Source organism: Capricornis sumatraensis, chromosome 13 (assembly GCF_032405125.1).
Source record: "Capricornis sumatraensis isolate serow.1 chromosome 13, serow.2, whole genome shotgun sequence".
Classification (NCBI taxonomy): Eukaryota; Metazoa; Chordata; class Mammalia; order Artiodactyla; family Bovidae; genus Capricornis; species Capricornis sumatraensis.
Genome location: NC_091081.1, coordinates 55972611 through 55992771, shown reverse-complemented (window position 1 = coordinate 55992771; position 20161 = coordinate 55972611). Strand labels below are relative to the sequence as shown.

Here is a 20161-nt window from a genome sequence, read left to right as displayed (position 1 = left end):
CTGACCTGGCTTAGCAGCAGCAGCAGTGTAGTGGAATTAACTTTGTACTGTAATATTTTCTTGTGGAAAACCTAAGGTGTTAAAGTCGAGTGACTCAAACTCTCACCTCATGGCACATTATCATCATTGTTCTGTGTCAGGCCTCTCTGTTGTTGTATTCATTTCTTTTTGTGCTCATTCATTTTTTTTAAGTATGAGAGTCCTCTTATTGTTAATTTTAATTTTATTTTTTGTTATGCTATGTGGGTTGTGGGATCTTAGTTCCCCAACCAGTGATTGAACGTGGGCCCTCCGTAGTGAGCCCCCGGAGTCCTAATCCCTGGACCACCAAGGAATTCCCATGTGCTCATTCTTCTATGCCCTTTTCCCACCTCTGCTCTTGGGCAGCCCTTCTAATGTGTTTCATCTGTATCTTTTTGTTTGTGAGGTGTTCTAAAATGTGTACTATCATTTTGGGTTTATATATATTTGACTCAATGTAGATGATATTCTGGGCTTCCCAAGTGGTGCAGTAGTAAAGAACCTGCCTGCCAATGCAGGAGATACAAGAGATAGGGGTTCAATCCCTGGATGGGGAAGATGCCCTGGAGGAGGAAATGGCAATCCACTCCAGTATTCTTGCCTGAAAGATTGCATGGACAGAGGAGCCTGATGGGCTATAGTCCATGGGGTCGCAGAGAATCAGACATGACTGAGAACACACACAAATGCCATTCTCTACCTCATTTGTATTTCACTTTTTCACTGACACTTTTAAGTCTCATTTATGTTACCATGTGTATTTCTACCCCATGTTTGTAGCAATTTTTACAAGCCCTTGCTTCAACCCCTTCCTTCCCACAATGAATGGTACTACAGAGAACACCATTATACCTGGCTGGTTATGGATGAAGCTGTTCTGTTATTTCTGTGGCTTGTCCACCCAGAAGTGGAACTGATGGGACCGGCATGGGTACTTAATTTGACTAATTGCTTCCTAGAATGATTTTGTTAGTCTCAGTCCCATAGTACTGCATATCTTGATCTTCCTGCCAGTACTTGGCCTTAACCAGCCTTGTGAGTTTTGCCAAGACTAATAGGTATAAACTGTAATCTCAGTCTTGTGATTTGCATTTCCCTGGATAACTAATGAGTCTGAGCATCTCTCCATGTGTTTGTTAGAGTTTTGTACTCCTTCTTTCAGAAAATTACCTCTTTAGTTCCATTGCCCCATTTTTAATGGGTTGGCATCTTTTTCTTCTTAATTTGTAGGAAGCAGTACTTCCCATACTGTAAGTCACAAAGATATTCTACTCTTTCTTTTATTAAGTTTATAGTTTGCACTTTCATGATTAGATCTTTAAGTCATCTGGAGTCTATTTTTGTATATGCCATTAGGTAAGGATCTCCATAGAATTATTGCTCTTACAACCAATTATTTTTTTCTCTGGCTTATGGTGGCAATTTAATTGTATGTTAACTTCCCCCCAAAAGACTTGAGTGTGTTCTGGGCACTCACTCTTATTCCATTGGTCTATCAGTCTATCCTTAATGCCATTGCCATAATTCATTTGATTACTTAATGTTTATTACTTAGTATCACTTAGCACTTAGTGTATAGACATTTCTGGGGCAGGTCACTCTCATTTTCTGGAATATGGAGAAGGACAGTGGTTCCTTTTCTCAAGAACTTGTCCCTGGGACTCTTTTGTAGCACTTGACTTCTTACAGAGAACTAGAGCCTGGGCTAGGGGTACTGAGGTGGGAGGGCAAGTGGATGTAGGACCAAAGGAAGGTTTTGAGAATCTGCCAGAGCAAGGACACTAGGATAAGTTCTGTCTTGGCTCATGAAGAGCCTGCTGTGACAAGATGAAGATGGTGTATGGAGGAATCCTGCATTTCACATTGAGACAGCCTGACGCACATCCTTTCCTGGGAATCTCTTCATCCCGAGGATTCATTGGTGGTCCTCTTGGGTTTCTGCCAAATGCCTCATTTGAAACATCAGGATCTAAATATACTTTTGAAATGCTCTTTTGGCTAAAGTACACACATTTTCTTTTCTTAAATTATTGAGATTTCTTACAGCCAGTAAAGCCTTCAACTTATTACCATAAACTTGTTACTCATGGGATATAAGCTGACTTTGATAATAGTCATTGCTTCCTTCAAGATTTTCTGAAAAAACTTGGCTTGAATCTTTCATGTGTCCAGTTCTTCATATCTGCACCTGATATTTTCATCCACTTTGAAAAGATTCTCCTCTGTCTTTATGGAGTAAATGAACTCTGAATTGCATATCTGGTGAAAATTTATTTTGGTTTCTTGAAGCAGTACAGGAAGGACTTTGAATTTCCCACAAAGGCTTTTTCTTTTCTATTTTTTTTTTTTCCTAGTTGCAATGACCTTCTCTCAGTTTGGAGGCTATTACTGTGATCTTTAAATGCACAGATTATTTTATCTTTATCAGCTAATTTAATCTATACTTTAATTTTTTTAGAATTTTAAGTAAGTTAATCCTATCTGTTTCTTCAAAAGTCCTTTTGATTATATTTTCTTGGAGGTTTTCATTTTATGCATGATTTTTATTCATGCCAAGTCACTTCAGTCTGTTCAACTCTGTATGACCCTGTGGACTGTAGCCTGCCAGGCTCCTCTGTCCATTGGATTTTCTAGGCAAGAGTACTGGAGTGGGTTGCCGTTCCCTCCTCCAGGGGGTCTTCTGACCTGGGGCCTGAACCTGCATCTCTTATTGTCTCCTGCATTGTCAGGCAGATTCTTTACCACTCTTGCCAGCCAAGAAGCCCTTACCCAGCTCCAGATTCCTACAATCCCTGTTGTCTTCTCCAGGAATAACAGTCACTCTAGTCTTCCAACTGCTTGTTTATCACATGTTTAGTGGTTCTATTCATTATTGAAAGTGACATTAAAATCTCCAACTACTATTACTGTCTCTAGCTTCCTTCTGTCAGTTTTTGCCACATGACATTTGGGCTGTTGTTAAGTGTGTGTACGTTGATAATTGTTATATCTTCTTAATGGATTGGCCCTCTTCCCATTATAAAAGATCCTCCTTTGTCTCTAGGAACAATTTTTGTGTTGTTTATTTTGTCTCATATTAGTATAGCTATTCTTTCTCTCTTTTGGTTACTGCTAGCATAATATATATTTTCCCATCTTTTTACCTTCAACCTACTTATGACTTTGAATCTAAAGTATGTCTCTAGCAGACAGTATATAGTTGGATACTTTTTTTTAGATCCATTCTGTCAATTACCTCATATGACTACTGATAAGGTAGGAATTATGTTTACTATTTGTTTTCTATTAATATATGTCATCTCTTCTTACTTTATCCCTTATCCCTCAATTACTGCCTTCCTTGTGTTAAAGGAGATATTTCCTAGTATATTAATGTTATTCCCCGTTTTGTTCTCTTAGTAAATAAACATTTTTAGTTCTTTCTTTAGTGGTTGCCCTGGAGATTACAGCTAATACCTTGATTTATAATAATCTAGTTTGGATTCATACCCTTTTAATTGTAATAGCATATAAAAACTTTGCCCCTGTATAACAACACTCTTCTTCCCTTTTGTGCTGTTAGTTAAATTTTATACATTGTATGTCCCTCAACACAGAATTTATAACTATTGTTTCATGCAGTTGTTACAACCAACAAGATGGGAGAGTTACAACCAGAAAATTGATTTAAATTCTCTTTTATATTTACCTATGTTGTGACCTTTACCAGTGCTCTATTTTTTCATGTTGATTGGAGTTATAGTCCATGTTATTTCATTTTAGCTTGCAAGACCACCTTTAGAATTTCTGGTAGGGCGGATCTGCTAGTGACCAATTCTCTCAGTTTTTATTTATCTGAGAATGTCTTAAATCTCTCCTTCATATCTGAAGGATGTTTTGCTGGATGTAAAATTTATATAGGGGATTTTTTTCTGGTTTGAGATTTGGGTGTTCTAGCATTCAGTTCGGAGAAGGCAATGGCACCCCACTCCAGTGTTCTTGCCCAGAAAATCCCATGGACGGAGGAGCCTGGTGGGCTGTAGTCCATGGGGTCCCTAAGAGTTGGACACGACTGAGCAACTTCAGTTTCACTTTTCACTTTCATGCATTGGAGAAGGAAATGGCAACCTACTCCAGTGTTCTTGCCTGGAGAATCCCAGGGATGGGGGAGCCTGGTGGGCTGCAGTCCATGGGGTCACGCAAAGTTGGACATGACTGAAGAGACTTAGCAGCTGCAGCAGCTGCAGTATTCAGTTATCATGGTTTTGGCCGTAAATAACAGACAACACTGCCTGAAATTGGCTAAAATGATAAGGAGAGCTATGGTGTCACATAATATGAAATCCAGAGGAAGATGAGTGTGGATATGATTTCTGCTCACCAAGTTACTCAGCTCGGCTCCTCCAGACCACCAGCAGGACTGTTCTTCTCCACTCCCTTGAAGTGAGATGTGGCCACGAGACTGACTCTGACCAGCGAAATGTGAGAAGGAGTGTCAAGACAGTTGAAGATCCAGTATGCGGTGCTCCATCTTCTCCCTTTCTTTCGCGGTGGTGACTGACTTTCTAGATGGTAAAGCCAGATTTTTTGGATGAGGAGGATGAAGAGATGGGCCTGTCCCATGAGAGGTAAACTTCTGTTGTGCTAACATCTGGGGGTTGTTAGGTAGAGCAGCAGCATCTTGCCTATCCTGAAAAGTACCAGTAGCTCCAAGCTTGGCATGTCAGGCTTTGGATCCACATCTCAGTGATTCTTCTGCTCCTGGCAAGCTTCATCAAGTGATGGAGTTCTAAGGACTTTTCTCAGAGTATGAAAAATACAAGCTAATATTTTGCCCAATTCTGATTTGCAATATCAAAATATACTGGGAATGTCACAGAAGTTTCCATAGAGAGGTTAATTGGTGCTTTTTAAAAAAACTTATGCTGTATCTAGGACAGCAACACAAGGATTTAATAGATGATTGTGGGGTGCCCTTGCATACAAAGTCCTCCAAAAATTAGTTAAATAGATAAAGAAGCTAGCTAGCTAACTAACTAACTGCTAGGTGTTAAATTACAAGCACTATACTTATAGAGATTCGTTGTCTGAGTTGTCTGAGATTTCACTTACCCATGGTGGACTTTATTCTGAAAATATTAAATGAAAAATTCTAGAAATAAAGAATTCATAAGTTTTAAATTGAGAAAGACCACATTCACATAAATTTTATTATAGTATATCATTATAATTTTTCTATTTTATTTTTAGTTATTGTTGTTAGTTACTAACTGTGCCTAATTTATAAATTAAATTTTATCATAGGTCTATGTTAAGGGAAAAAAGTCTGTACCTAGGGTTCAATACCATCTGCAGTTTTAGGCTTCCTTTGGGGTTCTTTGAACATATCCCCTGCATATAAGGAGGGGATACTATAATTCATTTCTCTTAAAACATTTTATTTTTCTATTTATTTGGGAGAATATGTACCCCATGACTTTGAAAGTCACTAGTAGTTCTCTGTGTTAGCTTTCCTTGGCTTAGAAATCAAATGGATTTGAAAGCTATGAAAAAACTGCTTAGAGAGTCAAATGCTACGGACATCTACTAGGTTCCTTTGAATTTCTTTTAGGGCATTTACTGTTTGCTTCTTACTGCACCTGACACATGTATAATATTCTAATCATTTTTATAGCCTTTTCCACAGTTGTTTCTCTCATGGTGCAAAACTGAACAAGATAGCAAAAGTTGAAGAAAAACGTTGACAGTTAATTGCATTCTGGATATAATGCAATTACTGCCATCAGCAGGTGGCACATTTACTAATACTGTGAAGGTTTACAAGTGAGACTGTGGCTCAGATCATGAACTCCTTATTGCCAAATTCAGACTTAAATTGAAGAAAGTAGGGAAAACCGCTAGACCATTCAGGTATGACCTAAATAAAACCCCTTATGATTATACAGTGGAAGTGAGAAATAGATTTAAGGGTCTAGATCTGATAGATAGAGTGCCTGATGAACTATGGAATGAGGTTCGTGACATTGTACAGGAGACAGGGATCAAGACCATCCCCATGGAAAACAAATGCAAAAAAGCAAAATGGCTGTCTGGGGAGGCCTTACAAAATGGCTGTGAAAAGAAGAGAGGTGAAAAGCAAAGGAGAAAAGGAAAGATATAAGCATCTGAATGCAGAGTTCCAAAGAATAGCAAGAAGAGATAAGAAAGCCTTCTTCAGCAATCAGTGCAAAGAAATAGAGGAAAAGAACAGAATGGGAAAGACTAGAGATCTCTTCAAGAAAATTAGAGATACCAAGGGAACATTTCAGGCAAAGATGGGTTCGATAAAGGACAGAAATGGTATGGACCTAACAGAAGCAGAAGATACTAAGAAGAGGTGGCAAGAATACACGGAAGAACTGTACAAAAAAGATCTTCACAACCCAGATAATCATGATGATCTGATCGCTAATCTAGAGCCAGACATCTTGGAAAGTTAAGTCAAGTGGGCCTTAGAAAGCATCACTATGAACAAAGCTAGTGGAAGTGATGGAATTCCAGTGGAGCTGTTTCAAATCCTGAAAGATGATGCTGTGAAAGTGCTGCACTCAATATGCCAGCAAATTTGGAAAACTCAGCAGTGGCCACAGGAATGGAAAAGGTCAGTATTGATTCCAATTCCAAAGAAAGGCAATGCCAAAGAATGCTCAAACTACTGCACAATTGCACTCATCTCACATGCTAGTAAAGTAATGCTCAAAATTCTCTAAGCCAGGCTTTAGCAATACGTGAACCGTGAAGTCCCTGATGTTCAAGCTGGTTTTAGAAAAGGCAGAGGAACCAGAGATCAAATTGCCAACATCCGCGGGATCATGGAAAAAGCAAGAGAGTTCCAGAAAAACATCTATTTCTGCTTTATTGACTATGCCAATGCCTTTGACTGTGTGGATCACAATCAACTGTGGAAAATTCTGAAAGAGATGGGAATACCAGACCACCTAACCTGCCTCTTGAGAAATCTGTATGCAGGTCAGGAAGCAACAGTTAGAACTGGACATGGAACACAGACTGGTTCCAAATAGGAAAAGGAGTACGTCAAGGCTGTATATTGTCACCCTGCTTATTTAACGTCTATGCAGAGTACTTCATGAGAAACGCTGGACTGGAAGAAACACAAGCTGGAATCAAGATTGTGGGGAGAAATATCAATCACCTCAGATATACAGATGACACCACCCTTATGGCAGAAAGTGAAGAGGAACTAAAAAGCCTCTTGATGAAAGTGAAAGAGGAGAGTGAAAAAGTTGGCTTAAAGCTCAACATTCAGAAAATGAAGATCATGGCATCTGGTCCCATCACTTCATGGGAAACAGTGGAAACTGTGTCAGACTTTATTTTGGGGGGCTCCAAAATCACTGCAGATGGTGACTGCAGCCATGAAATTAAAAGATGCTTACTCCTTGGAAGAAAAGTTATGACCAACCTAGATAGTATATTCAAAACCAGACATTACTTTGCTGACTAAGGTCCATCTAGTCAAGGCTATGGTTTTTCCTGTGGTCATGTATGGATGTGAGAGTTGGACTGTGAAGAAGGCTAAGCGCCGAAGAATTGATGCTTTTGAACTGTGGTGTTGGAGAAGACTCTTGAGAGTCCCTTGGACTGCAGGGAGCTCCAACCATTCCATTCTGAAGGAGATCAACCCTGGGATTTCTTTGGAGGGAATGATGCTAAAGCTGAAACTCCAGTACTTTGGCCACCTGATGCGAAGAGTTGACTCATTGGACAAGACTCTGATGCTGGGAGGGATTAGGGGCGGGAGGGATTGGGGGCAGGTGGAAAAGGGGACGACTGAGGATGAGATGGCTGGATGGCATCACGGACTCGATGGATGTGAGTCTGAGTGAACTCTGGGAGTTGGTGATGAACAGGGAGGCCTGGCGTGCTGCGATTCATGGGGTCGCAAAGAGTCGGACATGACTGAGTGACTGAACTGAACTGTGCACTTGGAAACATGGGGCAAAGTCAAAGCCCTTTCCCTGCTGACTAAGACACATGACTGTATGTTAAGGAAAAAAACTGCTCAAGTTACACAAGGAAGCATCGTTTTCAAAGTCACTTTGATGACAATAGAAGTAAAAACAGGGGTGACTGGAATTTGGTATGAAGAAAACCCTACCATCTAACATAGCACTCTCCAATAGAAATATAATATGCACCAAAGATATGATGTAACATTTTCTAGTAGTCACATTCAAGAAAAGTGAAACAAAGCAGGTGGAATTATAATATTAAAACTATATTTTACTTAACCCAATATTATCATTTCAGCATGTAATCATTATGAAAATTTGTTAATGAGATGTTTTACATTCTTTTTTTGCATACTAAGTCTTTGAAATCCAGTGTTTCCATCATATGTATTAATTTGGTCTAGCCACAATTCAAGCGCTCTATAGCCACATGTGGCCAATGACTCTAGAGTGGACGATGACCTTAGAGGAATTAAAGTGTTAAACGACACTCTCCAGTATACACCATAGTTAGCAGGACTCATGACCGCTTACTCATGTCAAACCCTTGTTGCATTTCTGGGGTAAATCCAAGCTAGTTTTTCCTTGTTCCTAATGTGTGCAACTTTGTCCAGAAATGAGATTGACCTGTAATTATCTTCTCTCATACAGTTCTTTCAGGTTTAGGAATCACAGAGGCTTCATACAGGCCTTCGTAGAGTGGACTGGAATACTTCATAGAATTCTTTTTTTTCTTTGACTCCTTGAAAGAATTTATGTAAATTTGGTACACACTCTGTTTTGAAAGTTTAGTAAAATTTAACTGTGAAACCTTCAGGTCTTGGTATTTTCTTTGTGGAAAGACTTTTATTTTCTAACTAAACTTATATAAGGTTGTAGGAATTTCTTTTCGACCTGCTGGTATGTTACATTTTTTTCTAGAGATTTGTTCACTTGTTCTGTGTCTTGCTAATCATCGTATGTTCACAGATAGTGGATCTACCTAACGCTTTCCTAATATACTTGTAAAAGTCCTCATTTTTCCCATCTTTTATAGGTAACATTGGGCTTCCCTGGTGGCTCAGAGGTTAAAGCGTCTGTCTACAATGCAGGAGACCTGGGTTCGATCCCTGGGTTGGGAAGATCCCCTGGAGAAGGAAATGGCAACCCACTCCAGTACTCTTGCCTGGAGAATCCCATGGACAGAGGAGCTTGGTGGGCTACAGTCCACGGGGTCGCAAAGAGTCGGACACGACTGAGCGACTTCACTTTCACTTTCTGTTCACATTTTAGTCAGATGACAGTATGTCAACTTGTTGATTCAAGTGTAGTTCAGCCACGTGTCCTCTCAACTAATTTTTCGAGAAAGAGTTTTTTTGTTGTCTCCTCACAGCCTGTTCGGAGAAGGCAATGGCACCCCACTCCAGTACTCTTGCCTGGAAAATCCCATGGATGGAGAAGCCTGGTAGGCTGTAGTCCATGGGGTCACTAAGAGTTGGGCATGACTGAGTGACTTCACTTTCACTTTTCACTTTCATGCATTGGAGAAGGAAATGGCAACCCACTCCAGTATTCTTGCCTGGAGAATCCCAGGGACAGAGGAGCCTGGTGGGCTGCCGTCTATGGGGTCACACAGTCAGACACGACTGAAGTGACTCAACAGCAGCAGCAGAGCCTGTTGATTGCCTTAGGGTTTTTTGTTTCTTTGTTTGTTTTTCTGGCTGAGCTGTGAGGCTTGCAGGATCATATTTCCCCAATCAGAGGTTAAACTTTGGGTCTCAACAGTGAAAGAATCCTCACCATTGGACTACCAGGGAATTCCCTGATTGCCTTAGATTTTTGTTGTTGTTATTTATTTTTTAATTGAAGGATAATTGCTTTACAGAATTTTGTCGTTTTCTGTTAAACCTCAACATGAATCAGCCATAGGTATACATATATCCACTCCCTTTTGAAACTCGCTTCCATCTCCCGCCCCATCCCACCGCTCTAGGTTGATGCAGAGGCCCTGTTTGAGTTTCCTGAGCCATACAGCAAATTCCCATTGGCTATCTATTTTATATATGGTAATGTAAGTTTCCATGTTACTTTTTCCATACATCTCACCCTCTCCTCCCCTCTCCCCATGTCCATAAGTCTATTCTGTCTGTTTCTCCATTATTGCCCTGTAAATAAATTCTTCAGTACCATTTTTCTTGATTCCGTATATATGCATTAGAATACAATATTTATCTTTCTCTTTCTGACTTACTTCACTCTGTATAATAGGTTCTAGTTTCATCTGCCTCATTTGAACCGACTCAAATGCATTCCTTTTTATGACTGTGTAATATTCCATTGTGTATATGTACCACAACTTCTTGATCCATTCATCTGTCGATGGACATCTAGATTGCTTCCATGTTCTAGCTATTGTAAATAGTGCTGCAATGAACTATGGGATACATGTGTCTTTTTCAATTTTGCTTTCCTCAGGGTATATGCCTAGGAGTGGGATTGCTGGATCATACGTTGGTTTTATTCCTAGCTTTTTAAGGAATCTCTATACCATCTTCCATAGTAGCTGTATCAATTTACATTCCCACCAACAGTGCAAGAGTGTTACCTTTTCTCCACATCTTCTCCAGCACTTATTGTTTGTAGACTTTTTGATGATGGCCATTCTGACTGGTGTGAGGTGATATTTCATGGTAGTTTTGGTTTGCGTTTTTCTAATAATGAGCAATGTTGAGCATCTTTTCATGTGTTTGTTACCCATCTGTATGTCTTCTTCGGAGAAATGTCTGTTTAGGTACTTTTCCCGCTTTTTGATTGGGTTGTTTGTTTTTTCGGTATGGAGTGGTATGAGCTGCTTGTATATTTTGGAAATTAATTCTTTGTCAGTTGTTTCACTTGCTATTATTTTCTCCCATTCTGAGGGCTGTCTTTTCACCTTGCTTATAGTTTTCTGTGCTGTGCAAAAGCTTTTAAGTTTAATCAGGTCCCACTTGTTTACTTGTTTATATTTCCATTACTCCAGGAGGTGGGTCATAGAGGATCTTTTTGATTTAGGTCATCTAGTGTTCTGCCTATGTTTTCCTCTAAGAGTTTTATAGTTTCTGGTCTTACATTTAGGGTTTTATCCATTTTGAGTTTATCTTTATGTATGATATTAGGAAGTGTTCTAATGTCATTCTTTTACATTTAGCTGTCCAGTTTTCCTAGCACCATTTATTGAAGAGGCAGTTTTTGCCCCATTGTATATTCTTGCCTCCTTTGTGAAAAATAAGGTACCCATAGGTGCATGGGTTTATTTCTGGGCTTTCTATCTTGTTCCATTGGTCTATATTTCTGTTTTTGTGCCAGTACCATACTGTCTTGATGACTGTAAAATAAGCAAAATCAAAAGAGTCCAATAAAGTACAGTAGATTGACCCAGCAAACAAAGGAAATCAAAAATTATATCTACCAGTTAAGAACAACACTAACTAAAGCACAAACTGGAAGATAAAACTAAAGCAAGGTGCCAAGTGGGGAATAAAGCAATGAAAACAAAACTAACCAATATGTTGAGAGGAAAGGAAAGAAAGAAAGAATAGATATGCAAAGTTAAATAAAGGTAGATGAAGAACATTTATATACATTAAAGATTAATTGCAAAGGAGAAAAGAACAGTAGGAAAAGCAAACAAAGGAATAAATGTAGAAAATAATAGGCTTAAAAATTAAAATTAAAAAGAGAAAAAAAGGAAAACTTCATAGAAGTGCAAAAGCCCAATATAAAAGCAGAGGTTTATAACAACAATAAAAATTGTGACTGAGGAAAAAAAACAACAATCAAGAGCTTAATTAGACTTCATAGTGCCAATAAAATCAACAACGACAACAGAGCAGGGGGCAAAGGGGAAAAAAAGAAAAAAGTAAAAAAAAAAAAATCCAAAAGAGTCCACAGTACAGGTCAAAACATAAGAATAATAAATGTTTTTCTTGAGTCACTGCTGTCAGAGTGGTTTTCCTCGCTGGGAGTCACAGTCCACCTTACATCCCTAGGATGCCTTCCAAATCTGTGCTGGTTTCTGGACCTGCTGTGGGGGCAGCTCAGATTCTAATTTGTCCTACTCTTGTGCGTCCTTACCTTCAATGTCCACAGCTATTAGAACTAGTGCATTTTCTTTTGTGGGAGCTCTCAATGTCCTTTTATGTATTCCATAGACACAGAGGCCGCCTAGTTGATCGTGTGGATTTAATCTGCAGCTTGTACAGCTAGTGGGAAGGTTTTGGGTCTTCTTCCTTAGCCACACTGCTCCTGGGTTTCAATTGTGGTTTTATTTCCACCTCTGCATGTGAGTGGTCCACTAGGGTTTGCTCCTGAGGCTGCCCTGGCAGACTTGGGTCTGTCCCAGTGAGGGCCAGGTGTGGAAGTGGTTCTGCTGCTTGGGTTGCATGGGTTCTGGCAGCACCAGGTACTCAGCAGAATTGGCGGTTAGGGAAGCAGGAAATATAGTGCTCTAGAAGGGCATGGCAACCAGTATTGGCCAATACACGCCAGTATTCTTGCCTGGAGAACCCCCCTGACAGAGAAGCCTGGCAGCTCACAGTCCACAGGGCTGCAAAGAGTTGGACACGACTGGAGTAACCCTGCGTGCACAGACGCAAAACGTTTTTTGCCTGTGGCAGCTCTGACCCAGTGAGGGTTGAGGGTGAAGGTGGCGCAGGTGCTTGGCTTGTGGGGATCCTGGTGGCGCCAAGTGTGCAGGGACATGGACTGTCTCCGCCGCAGGAGTTATGGCCCTATCAGAGTCTTTTTCAAGCCTCTTGTAGCTGGTGATCAGAAGGCCTCTTTGGCCAGTTTTTTTTCTTTAGCTCCTCCTGTTCAGGTACTTAGAGGGCTCCCTTGCCTGGGGTCCTTCTCTGTTGTGCCACGCATCAGGTACATAGAGGGGTCTCCCTGGCCTTGGTCCTATGCTGTAGATTGGCGCATCAGGCACTTACAGGGGCACCCTGGGTGGGGTCCTACTCTGTAGTTTGGCACATTAGTCACTGAAAGGAGCACCCTGGGTGGGGTCCTACTCTGTTGTTCAGTGCTCAGGCGTTTGATGGGCCAGCCTTTCTATTGTTCAGCTGCAGATGCTGGTGTGTGGGGAGAGAGAGGCTATGGTGATGGTTCCAACCCTACGCATGACTCAGCAGTCTCACCTTGCTTCCATGGCTGTCTCGCTTTCCTCCACAGGCATTTCCCACCACAGTCTCCTCCCTCCCCTCCCCTCCCCTCCATCTGTCTCTCCACAGTCAACAGCAGCCCTCGCCCTGGGATTGTTCCACAATCCCTAAACTCCAGCTCCCAGCTGCTGCACTTCTAGGGAACCTGCCTCCCTGTCCGGGGTATGTATGGCTGCAGCAAGGACTGTCTGATTCTCATCCCATTTAGGTTGCCACAGATCAGCTCACAGCCTTAAATGTTTCTCCTCTGACTCAGACAATTGCCTGGATGTGGGGATCAGACCCCTGCATCAGTTCCTCCACCCACCAAGGGCAGGTCCATCCTAGAAACAGTCCTGTCTTTCCCCCTAGTGCCTTTGTCCTACCAAGTTTCGCGTGGGTCTACATATTCTTTTCCGCTGCTCAGGTACTCCTGTCTGCTCTCAGCTGGTGTTCTGCATCCACTTCTGTGCCTGAAGTTGTATTCCTGATGTATCCGTGGAGAGAGATGTACTACATGTCCACCTATTCCTCTGCCATCTTGTTCCGCCTGCCTTAGATTTTTCCTTTTTTTCACTTTAGATTTTTAATGAGAATATGTGGGGTACCTTTTAGCCACCCCACCTAATCCAGGGTACCCAAATGTATAGGGAATATAATCGACAACTTCATGATTTAGTATCACAGTATACCCACTGTATTTGTTTTGAATTTGGATTATATGGCATGGTATTATAACTCCAAATAGGCATTTAAAAAGGAAGAATACAAACAATAACAAAACCTTCATTAAAAACCTTATCTCTTCTTAATATTTTGCCTTCTAAAATTTAAATGCATAAGAATAAATGACATTCTTATTACATGTTAAACTTCTGGATAATCTAGATATCCATGTAAAAGGGTGTGTAGGAAATGAATAGCTCTTAAATCTGTCAAGAGAGCAGATTATAACTCCATAGTTGGTAATTAACTATTTGATTTATTCACAGCATCAAAGATTTGTTCACAGCATTTGTTAGTCAAGGTCAAACATAATGCTACGTATGAGGGCATTACTGAGTGTGTAACAACAGCTCATAATTCAAGTCTTCATGGAGTGTTAAACTGCCACCTGAAACATGGAACATATGATATTTTGAAAATATTTTGCAGGAGGAAGCTGTTTGTTTAGATTCTGAGATAGATGAACATATTAACTGGTTCCAGCAAGAATATGTGAAAACAGAAAAGGACTGGAGAGAAATTGATAAGAGGATGAGCCAGACTTTGGAAATAAGAAGAAAGTTGATTGGCGGCAGAACACCTCTGAAGGATGTTCTTAAAATGTTTCCTTTCCTGCAGTGCCCTTATCAGGTATCTGTATTTACCTATAATACTCTGATTAGTGTGTTCAGATGGACTTTTCTCTCTTTCTTCTTGGAGTGGTAACAGGACTGACTGTGTAGCAAGATGATGGGTGTGAATCTCAGTAGAAATGTGTGGGGTCCAAGGGGCCACGATGAGGAGCACTTGGTAAGAATTTCTGGAATCATTCTGATAACACGCACTGGCTGTCATCAGATTTGAAGAGTCGCCAAGTGGTGCCCCAAGGCACCACGCCCCTGCTTTGGGGGACTTTGACAGTGGGAAACATTTTCCCTTTGCACGCATTATTAGGGTGCTGTTATCCTGCAGCATTACTCACAATCTATTTCCTTTATCATCCCAAATTATTCCATAAAGTGAAAGTGAAAGTCATTCAGTTGTGTCCAACTCTTTGTGATCCCATGGACTGTAGCCTGCCAGGCTCCTCTGTCAATGGAATTCTCCAGGCAAGAATACTGGAGTGGGTAGCCATTCCCTTCTCCAGGGGATCTTCCCAATCCAGGGATTGAACACAGTTCTCCCACATTGCAGATAGATTCTTTAAGTGGTCTTAAAATATACGAAGTTTTTATGGGTAAATCAAACATCCTTCCATTTAGTTTATTTAAGATGGCCATTAAAGGTCCTATTATAATTTTACTGTAATTTTGGCTGTAGTATATAATGAAAGATTCATCAGAGTTTTATCTGAGAATGCATTTCAGGAAGGAATGCTATGGGTGCAAGAAACCAAATGAAATGAAAAGTTTTACAGGCTTTTCTTCTCTCCCCCGCCCCCCCCCCAAAAAAAAACTGAAATAAGAATTTGTCTGCATTTTTTATTTTAATAATAATGTCTATAGAGAACATCTGAATGTTTATTACATAGCAGGCATGTTCTTAGTGCTTTACATGGATTATTTTAGTTAATTCATTTTCAGCAACCCTACCTTATTTATTGCTTGATTCTCTTTCAGTTGCTAGGAAAGGCAATATCTGGCAATAACTGTTAGAAGAGTATGACAGATTGACACATGTATAAAATATACTTTTAAAGCAAAAATTGTTAAACCAATAGTCTAAAATGTTAGAAAGTGAAAGTGAAAGCTGCTCAGTCATGTCTGATTCTTTGTGACCTCATGGACTATACAGACCATGGAATTCTCCAGGCCAGGATACTGAAATGGGTAGCCTTTCCCTTCTCCAGGGGATCTTCCCAACCCAGGGACTGAACCCAGGTCTCCCGCATTGCAGACAAATTCTTTACCAGCTGAGCCACAAGGGAAGCCCAAGAATGGGTAGCCTATCCCTTCTCTGGTGGATCTTCCTGACCCAGGGATTGAACCAGGATCTCCTGCATTGTAGGCAGATTCTTTACCAATTAAGCTAAGCATGTTCTAAACATTGTGGTAGTTCCCAAAGTACCTAGCAGAGTACAGTGTGTGAAATACAAGTGAAATACTGATCTTTTTAAATGCTAAATGAGTCAGTAGATGGTTGATTGAGGCAAGAATCATTGGTGAATGCTAAATCTTGCAGATGAAAATTACAGTAAGAACAAGATATTTACATCAGCTCCAAGGATCACCCCATAAAATACATACAACTATATTTTAATTAGTAGTAATTATATATATATATGAATTAACCTGGAAGATTCCATTTTAACCAAGTGATCAGTTACTATCTTCAATAATGGGACCAACAACCATCCTCCTGATGGAGAAGTGCCAGCATTCTTGCTAAAACCTGGAATGAGAGGGTGTTCTCCCAAGTAAAAGTTGAGGAGTTTAAGGAAAACTGAGATGCTGTTTTAGACTGAAAGAGACCAAAGAAACATCTAAATCTCACGTGTTCCTAGATTAAATCTGAGATTTGTAAAGAGCATGATTGCAACAACTGTAAAGTTTAAACAGGGTCTGTGGATTAGATTTTCCTGATTTTGACAGCTATGTTGTGCTTATGTAGGATAGTGTTCTTGTATTTCTTAAGTACAAGGAATAATAATATGCAATGAAGAATTAAGGGTTAAGAGGGCATCCTGTCTACAGCTTATTTTCAAATCAGTCAGAAATGTTAGCCTTGGGCGAAGTTGCATGAAGGCCATTTGTGACCTCTATTTACTCTTTCTGCAACTTTAATGTCAACCTGAAATTCTTTTTTTAAAAAAAAGTTAAAGAAATTCCTAGGTTCTGCACCCAAGAAAGTGGACTCTCTACCCTCCTTGTGTTTCACTTCACATCTCCCTGCTCTCTGAGAGAGTTTCTTTTTAGGCTATTAATACAGATTAGTGCCCACTGAAGGTTGCCTGATAGCAGAGCTGCTATGCCTTTATAAGGATGTGCATTCCAGTTTTCTGATAACTTTCACACCTAATCTTTGGGCAATTTATGATCCACCAAAACATTCAAGAAGCAATGAGACTCAGTGGGTAATATATAACTTTTTTATAGAGGTTTAGGGAAAGTGATGACTACATAATTCCTTTCAGTGTGGGTGATGAAGAGTTTTATAATGTCACTCTGTCAAAAAAAAAAAAAAAAAAAAATTGGGAGGGAGTGGTGGTGGAATTCTCCCAAGAGAAGAATTTAGGCAGTAGCAGGAAAAAGTGATTCTGAGTAAAGAGGTTTCCATACAGGTTAACCAGTTTTGCTTTCATGTCGTAGTCGAATCTCGTACATTTAGATTGTTTTTCATCCTTTATTTCTGTCTGATGTTACAATGTCTCTAAAGCTCTTTTCCCTTTAGCATAATAGGGTTAGGGATTTTTTTCAAGGTTTGCTTCCTAAAATCGGATAGATTTCTTCTTGTGCCTTTTCCTGGAGTGCCAAAATAACAACGTAGTTAAGAAGTGTAAGATCCTAGAATCTTGGCTGGGTAACACAGACAGCCAAAATATTCATTGCATTCATTGTGGAGGGATTTCTTTTTTGTTTGCTCTTTCCCCCAATTACTTTGTTACCCTCATTTGCTTGAGTCTGTATCCAGATTTAGTTCTGCAAGCTCAGATATTTGCCATGTCCACTCTTTATCTTTTTCTGTTCACTTCAGGCTTCCACTCTTTGCTCCTCCTCTGTCTTAAGTCTACTTCGCCACTAAAACTAATCAAATATCTAGTATATAAACTAGCCTTCAAAGCTTACTGTAATTCTACAGAGCAATTTAATTCCTTGCAGTCCATAGGTTAGCTTCTCCTGTGATCTTTTTCTTTTTTCAGCTCTTCAGAGAATTCCAACTTCTTACAAGAACAGATATTTATAAGAAAATAAGGCACATTTTGGAATCCTATTCAGAAAATATACTGGCTTCTCTTTCTTTGGTGGACAACCCAATCAATATTGCATTGCAAGAAAAGATGAAACAGCACACAGATGAAGACATGTTGAAACGTTAGTAAACCTGGGGGATAGGGTGATCTGGTCTCAGTTACCTGTATAATTCAGGGTAATGAGGAGAGCTATATTTTGTAGAATTTAGTGAAAAAATATGTGAGGAAGAAAAAATAATTTCTTAAGTAGAAGGAGCTTAAGAATAGATTTTAAAAGTACATATGATATTATAATATTATATTTAGGAAACTGGTAACCTGTTAATTTCATATAGAAGGTAATTTACAGACCACAGGTTAAGTATAATGAAATCATTCTGGCAGATGGATAGAGAGTATAGAAATCTTACCTCCTCTTGGCTATGACATGGAGGGCAGAACAGGAGATCTTGAATGTTTACTACAAGGGGATGTTGTTTTTTTAAAAAAAAAACTAGGGGAACTAAGATATAAGAAAGCTAATTTGTTCTTTAGAAGGTAAGTAACAGCAACAAAAAACCCACACGTTTTAATACTGGCTTTACTTACAACATTTACGTGGACTTGCTTTGACAGATATGAAGATGACAGCCACTTGTTTACTCCTACCAGATGTTTTTGGGGAGGATTCCAGCCTTTTTGTCATCGTGAATGACAAGGTATGCAGTATGTCAGTGATCATTGGTTTGATATTTAATACAATATATTGAAGCAGAATGGTGGCCTATTTTAGTTATGTTTTGTCATATTTACAAATATGCTAAGTTGTAACAAGTGCGTTTATTGTAGTATCATGGTTAAATTGAGGCACATTGTGTTATTGAGCTATTTTACGTACCACAGGGTAGTGACTGTAATCTTTTTTATTCAGGTGCAAGTGTCCACGCCTGTGCTAGAAGTTAAGAACCCTTTCAACATGGATGTCTGTGAATTTTCTTTGTATTTAGAAAAAGAGAGACTCACAAAGGTGGATGACTGTATTACGGCCTTGGCTGCACTCATAGCTTCCTTCCATGTGTTTGGGATTGAGTGTCCAAGAAGACTGTCTCAAACCCTCAACTTCCTAGAGACACTGATTTTTGATGTGCACAGCCCATATTCTTCTATGAAAGAAAAGGAAAAGGAAGTAGGATTTCAACATCCAGTCACTTAACAGCATGCCAAATATTTAAGCAGAATGGATCTCTGGGGTGGCTGAAACTATTAACTATTGTTTTGATTTAGTAGAGGTAGGTATTAATATTAGAAAAATCATCTTGTCACTGAGATTCAAATGAATATTAATGCCTTCTACCTTTACACTTTGACACAAATTCTTTATTGAAATTCTGTAATAAAATATGACTTAAAGAGCTGTTTATTTCGAGTTTTAAGAAATTCCAATCCAAGTTCACACTTTCAAGGGGGCATTAGTTTTTAAAAGACACTATGCTTCACATTGTCTTAAAATCCTTCATATTAGGGTATGACTTGAACTTAAGGCAATATGTCCACTTTTGAAAGACTTAATGCCTAGGAATGCTGAAGAATTGATGCTTTTGAACTGTGGAGCTGGAGAAGACTCTTGAGAGTCCCTTGGACTGCAAGGAGAGCCAACCAGTCCATCCTGAAGGAGATCAGTCCTGAATATTCATTGGAAGTGCTGATGCTGAAGCTGAAGCTCCAATACTTAAGCCACCTGACACGAAGAGCCAACTCATTGGAAAAGACCCTGATGCTAGGAAAGACTGAAGGCCGGAGGAGAAGGGGATGACAGAGGGTGAGATGGTTGGATCACATCACTGACTCAATGGACATGTGTTTGAGTAGACTCCGGGAGTTGGTGATGGACAGGGAAGCCTAGCGTGCTGCTGTCCATGGGGTCACAAAGAGTCAGACACAACTGAGTGACTGAACTGAACTGAATGCCCAGGAGCTGCACATTTGTGGCCTGTGGTTCTGTCCATTTGATTTGAGCATTGTTTGGAAACATTTTGAACTTGAGCATTTTAAGATGTACAGGTGGTGCTAATGGTAAACCCCGCCTCACCCTGCCAATGCAGGAGACATAGCTAAGAGACAAAGGTTCAACTCCTGGGTCAGGAAGATCCCCTGGAGAAGGGAATGGCAACCCACTCCAGTATTCTTGCCTGGAGAATCCCCGTGGACAGAGGAGCCTGGTGGGCTACGTTCCAAAGGGTTGCTGAGTCGGACACTAGTGAACGGATTTAGCACGGCACACAACTCCCCAGTTCCTCTTTTTGCCTGCTGAGCTGCCCTGCAGGGAGTTTAGGTTTCCTTCCATCCTATCTGTTGAGAACTGTGGCTGTTCCTGAGGTCTCCTCACTGCTGGATGGTCT

General features: G+C 40.1%; 1 protein-coding gene across 1 annotated transcript in view; it reads left to right on the top strand.

The window, feature by feature from the left end:
• SAMD3 (sterile alpha motif domain containing 3) overlaps positions 1-18975 on the top strand; it is a 44436-nt gene extending 25461 nt beyond the window's left edge. The window contains exons 7-10 of the mRNA XM_068985505.1: positions 14324-14524; positions 17733-17904; positions 18399-18481; positions 18694-18975. Coding sequence (XP_068841606.1) covers positions 14324-14524; positions 17733-17904; positions 18399-18481; positions 18694-18975 — 738 coding nt within the window. The remainder of the gene's footprint in view (positions 1-14323; positions 14525-17732; positions 17905-18398; positions 18482-18693) is intronic.
• The last annotated feature ends 1186 nt before the right edge of the window (positions 18976-20161 follow it).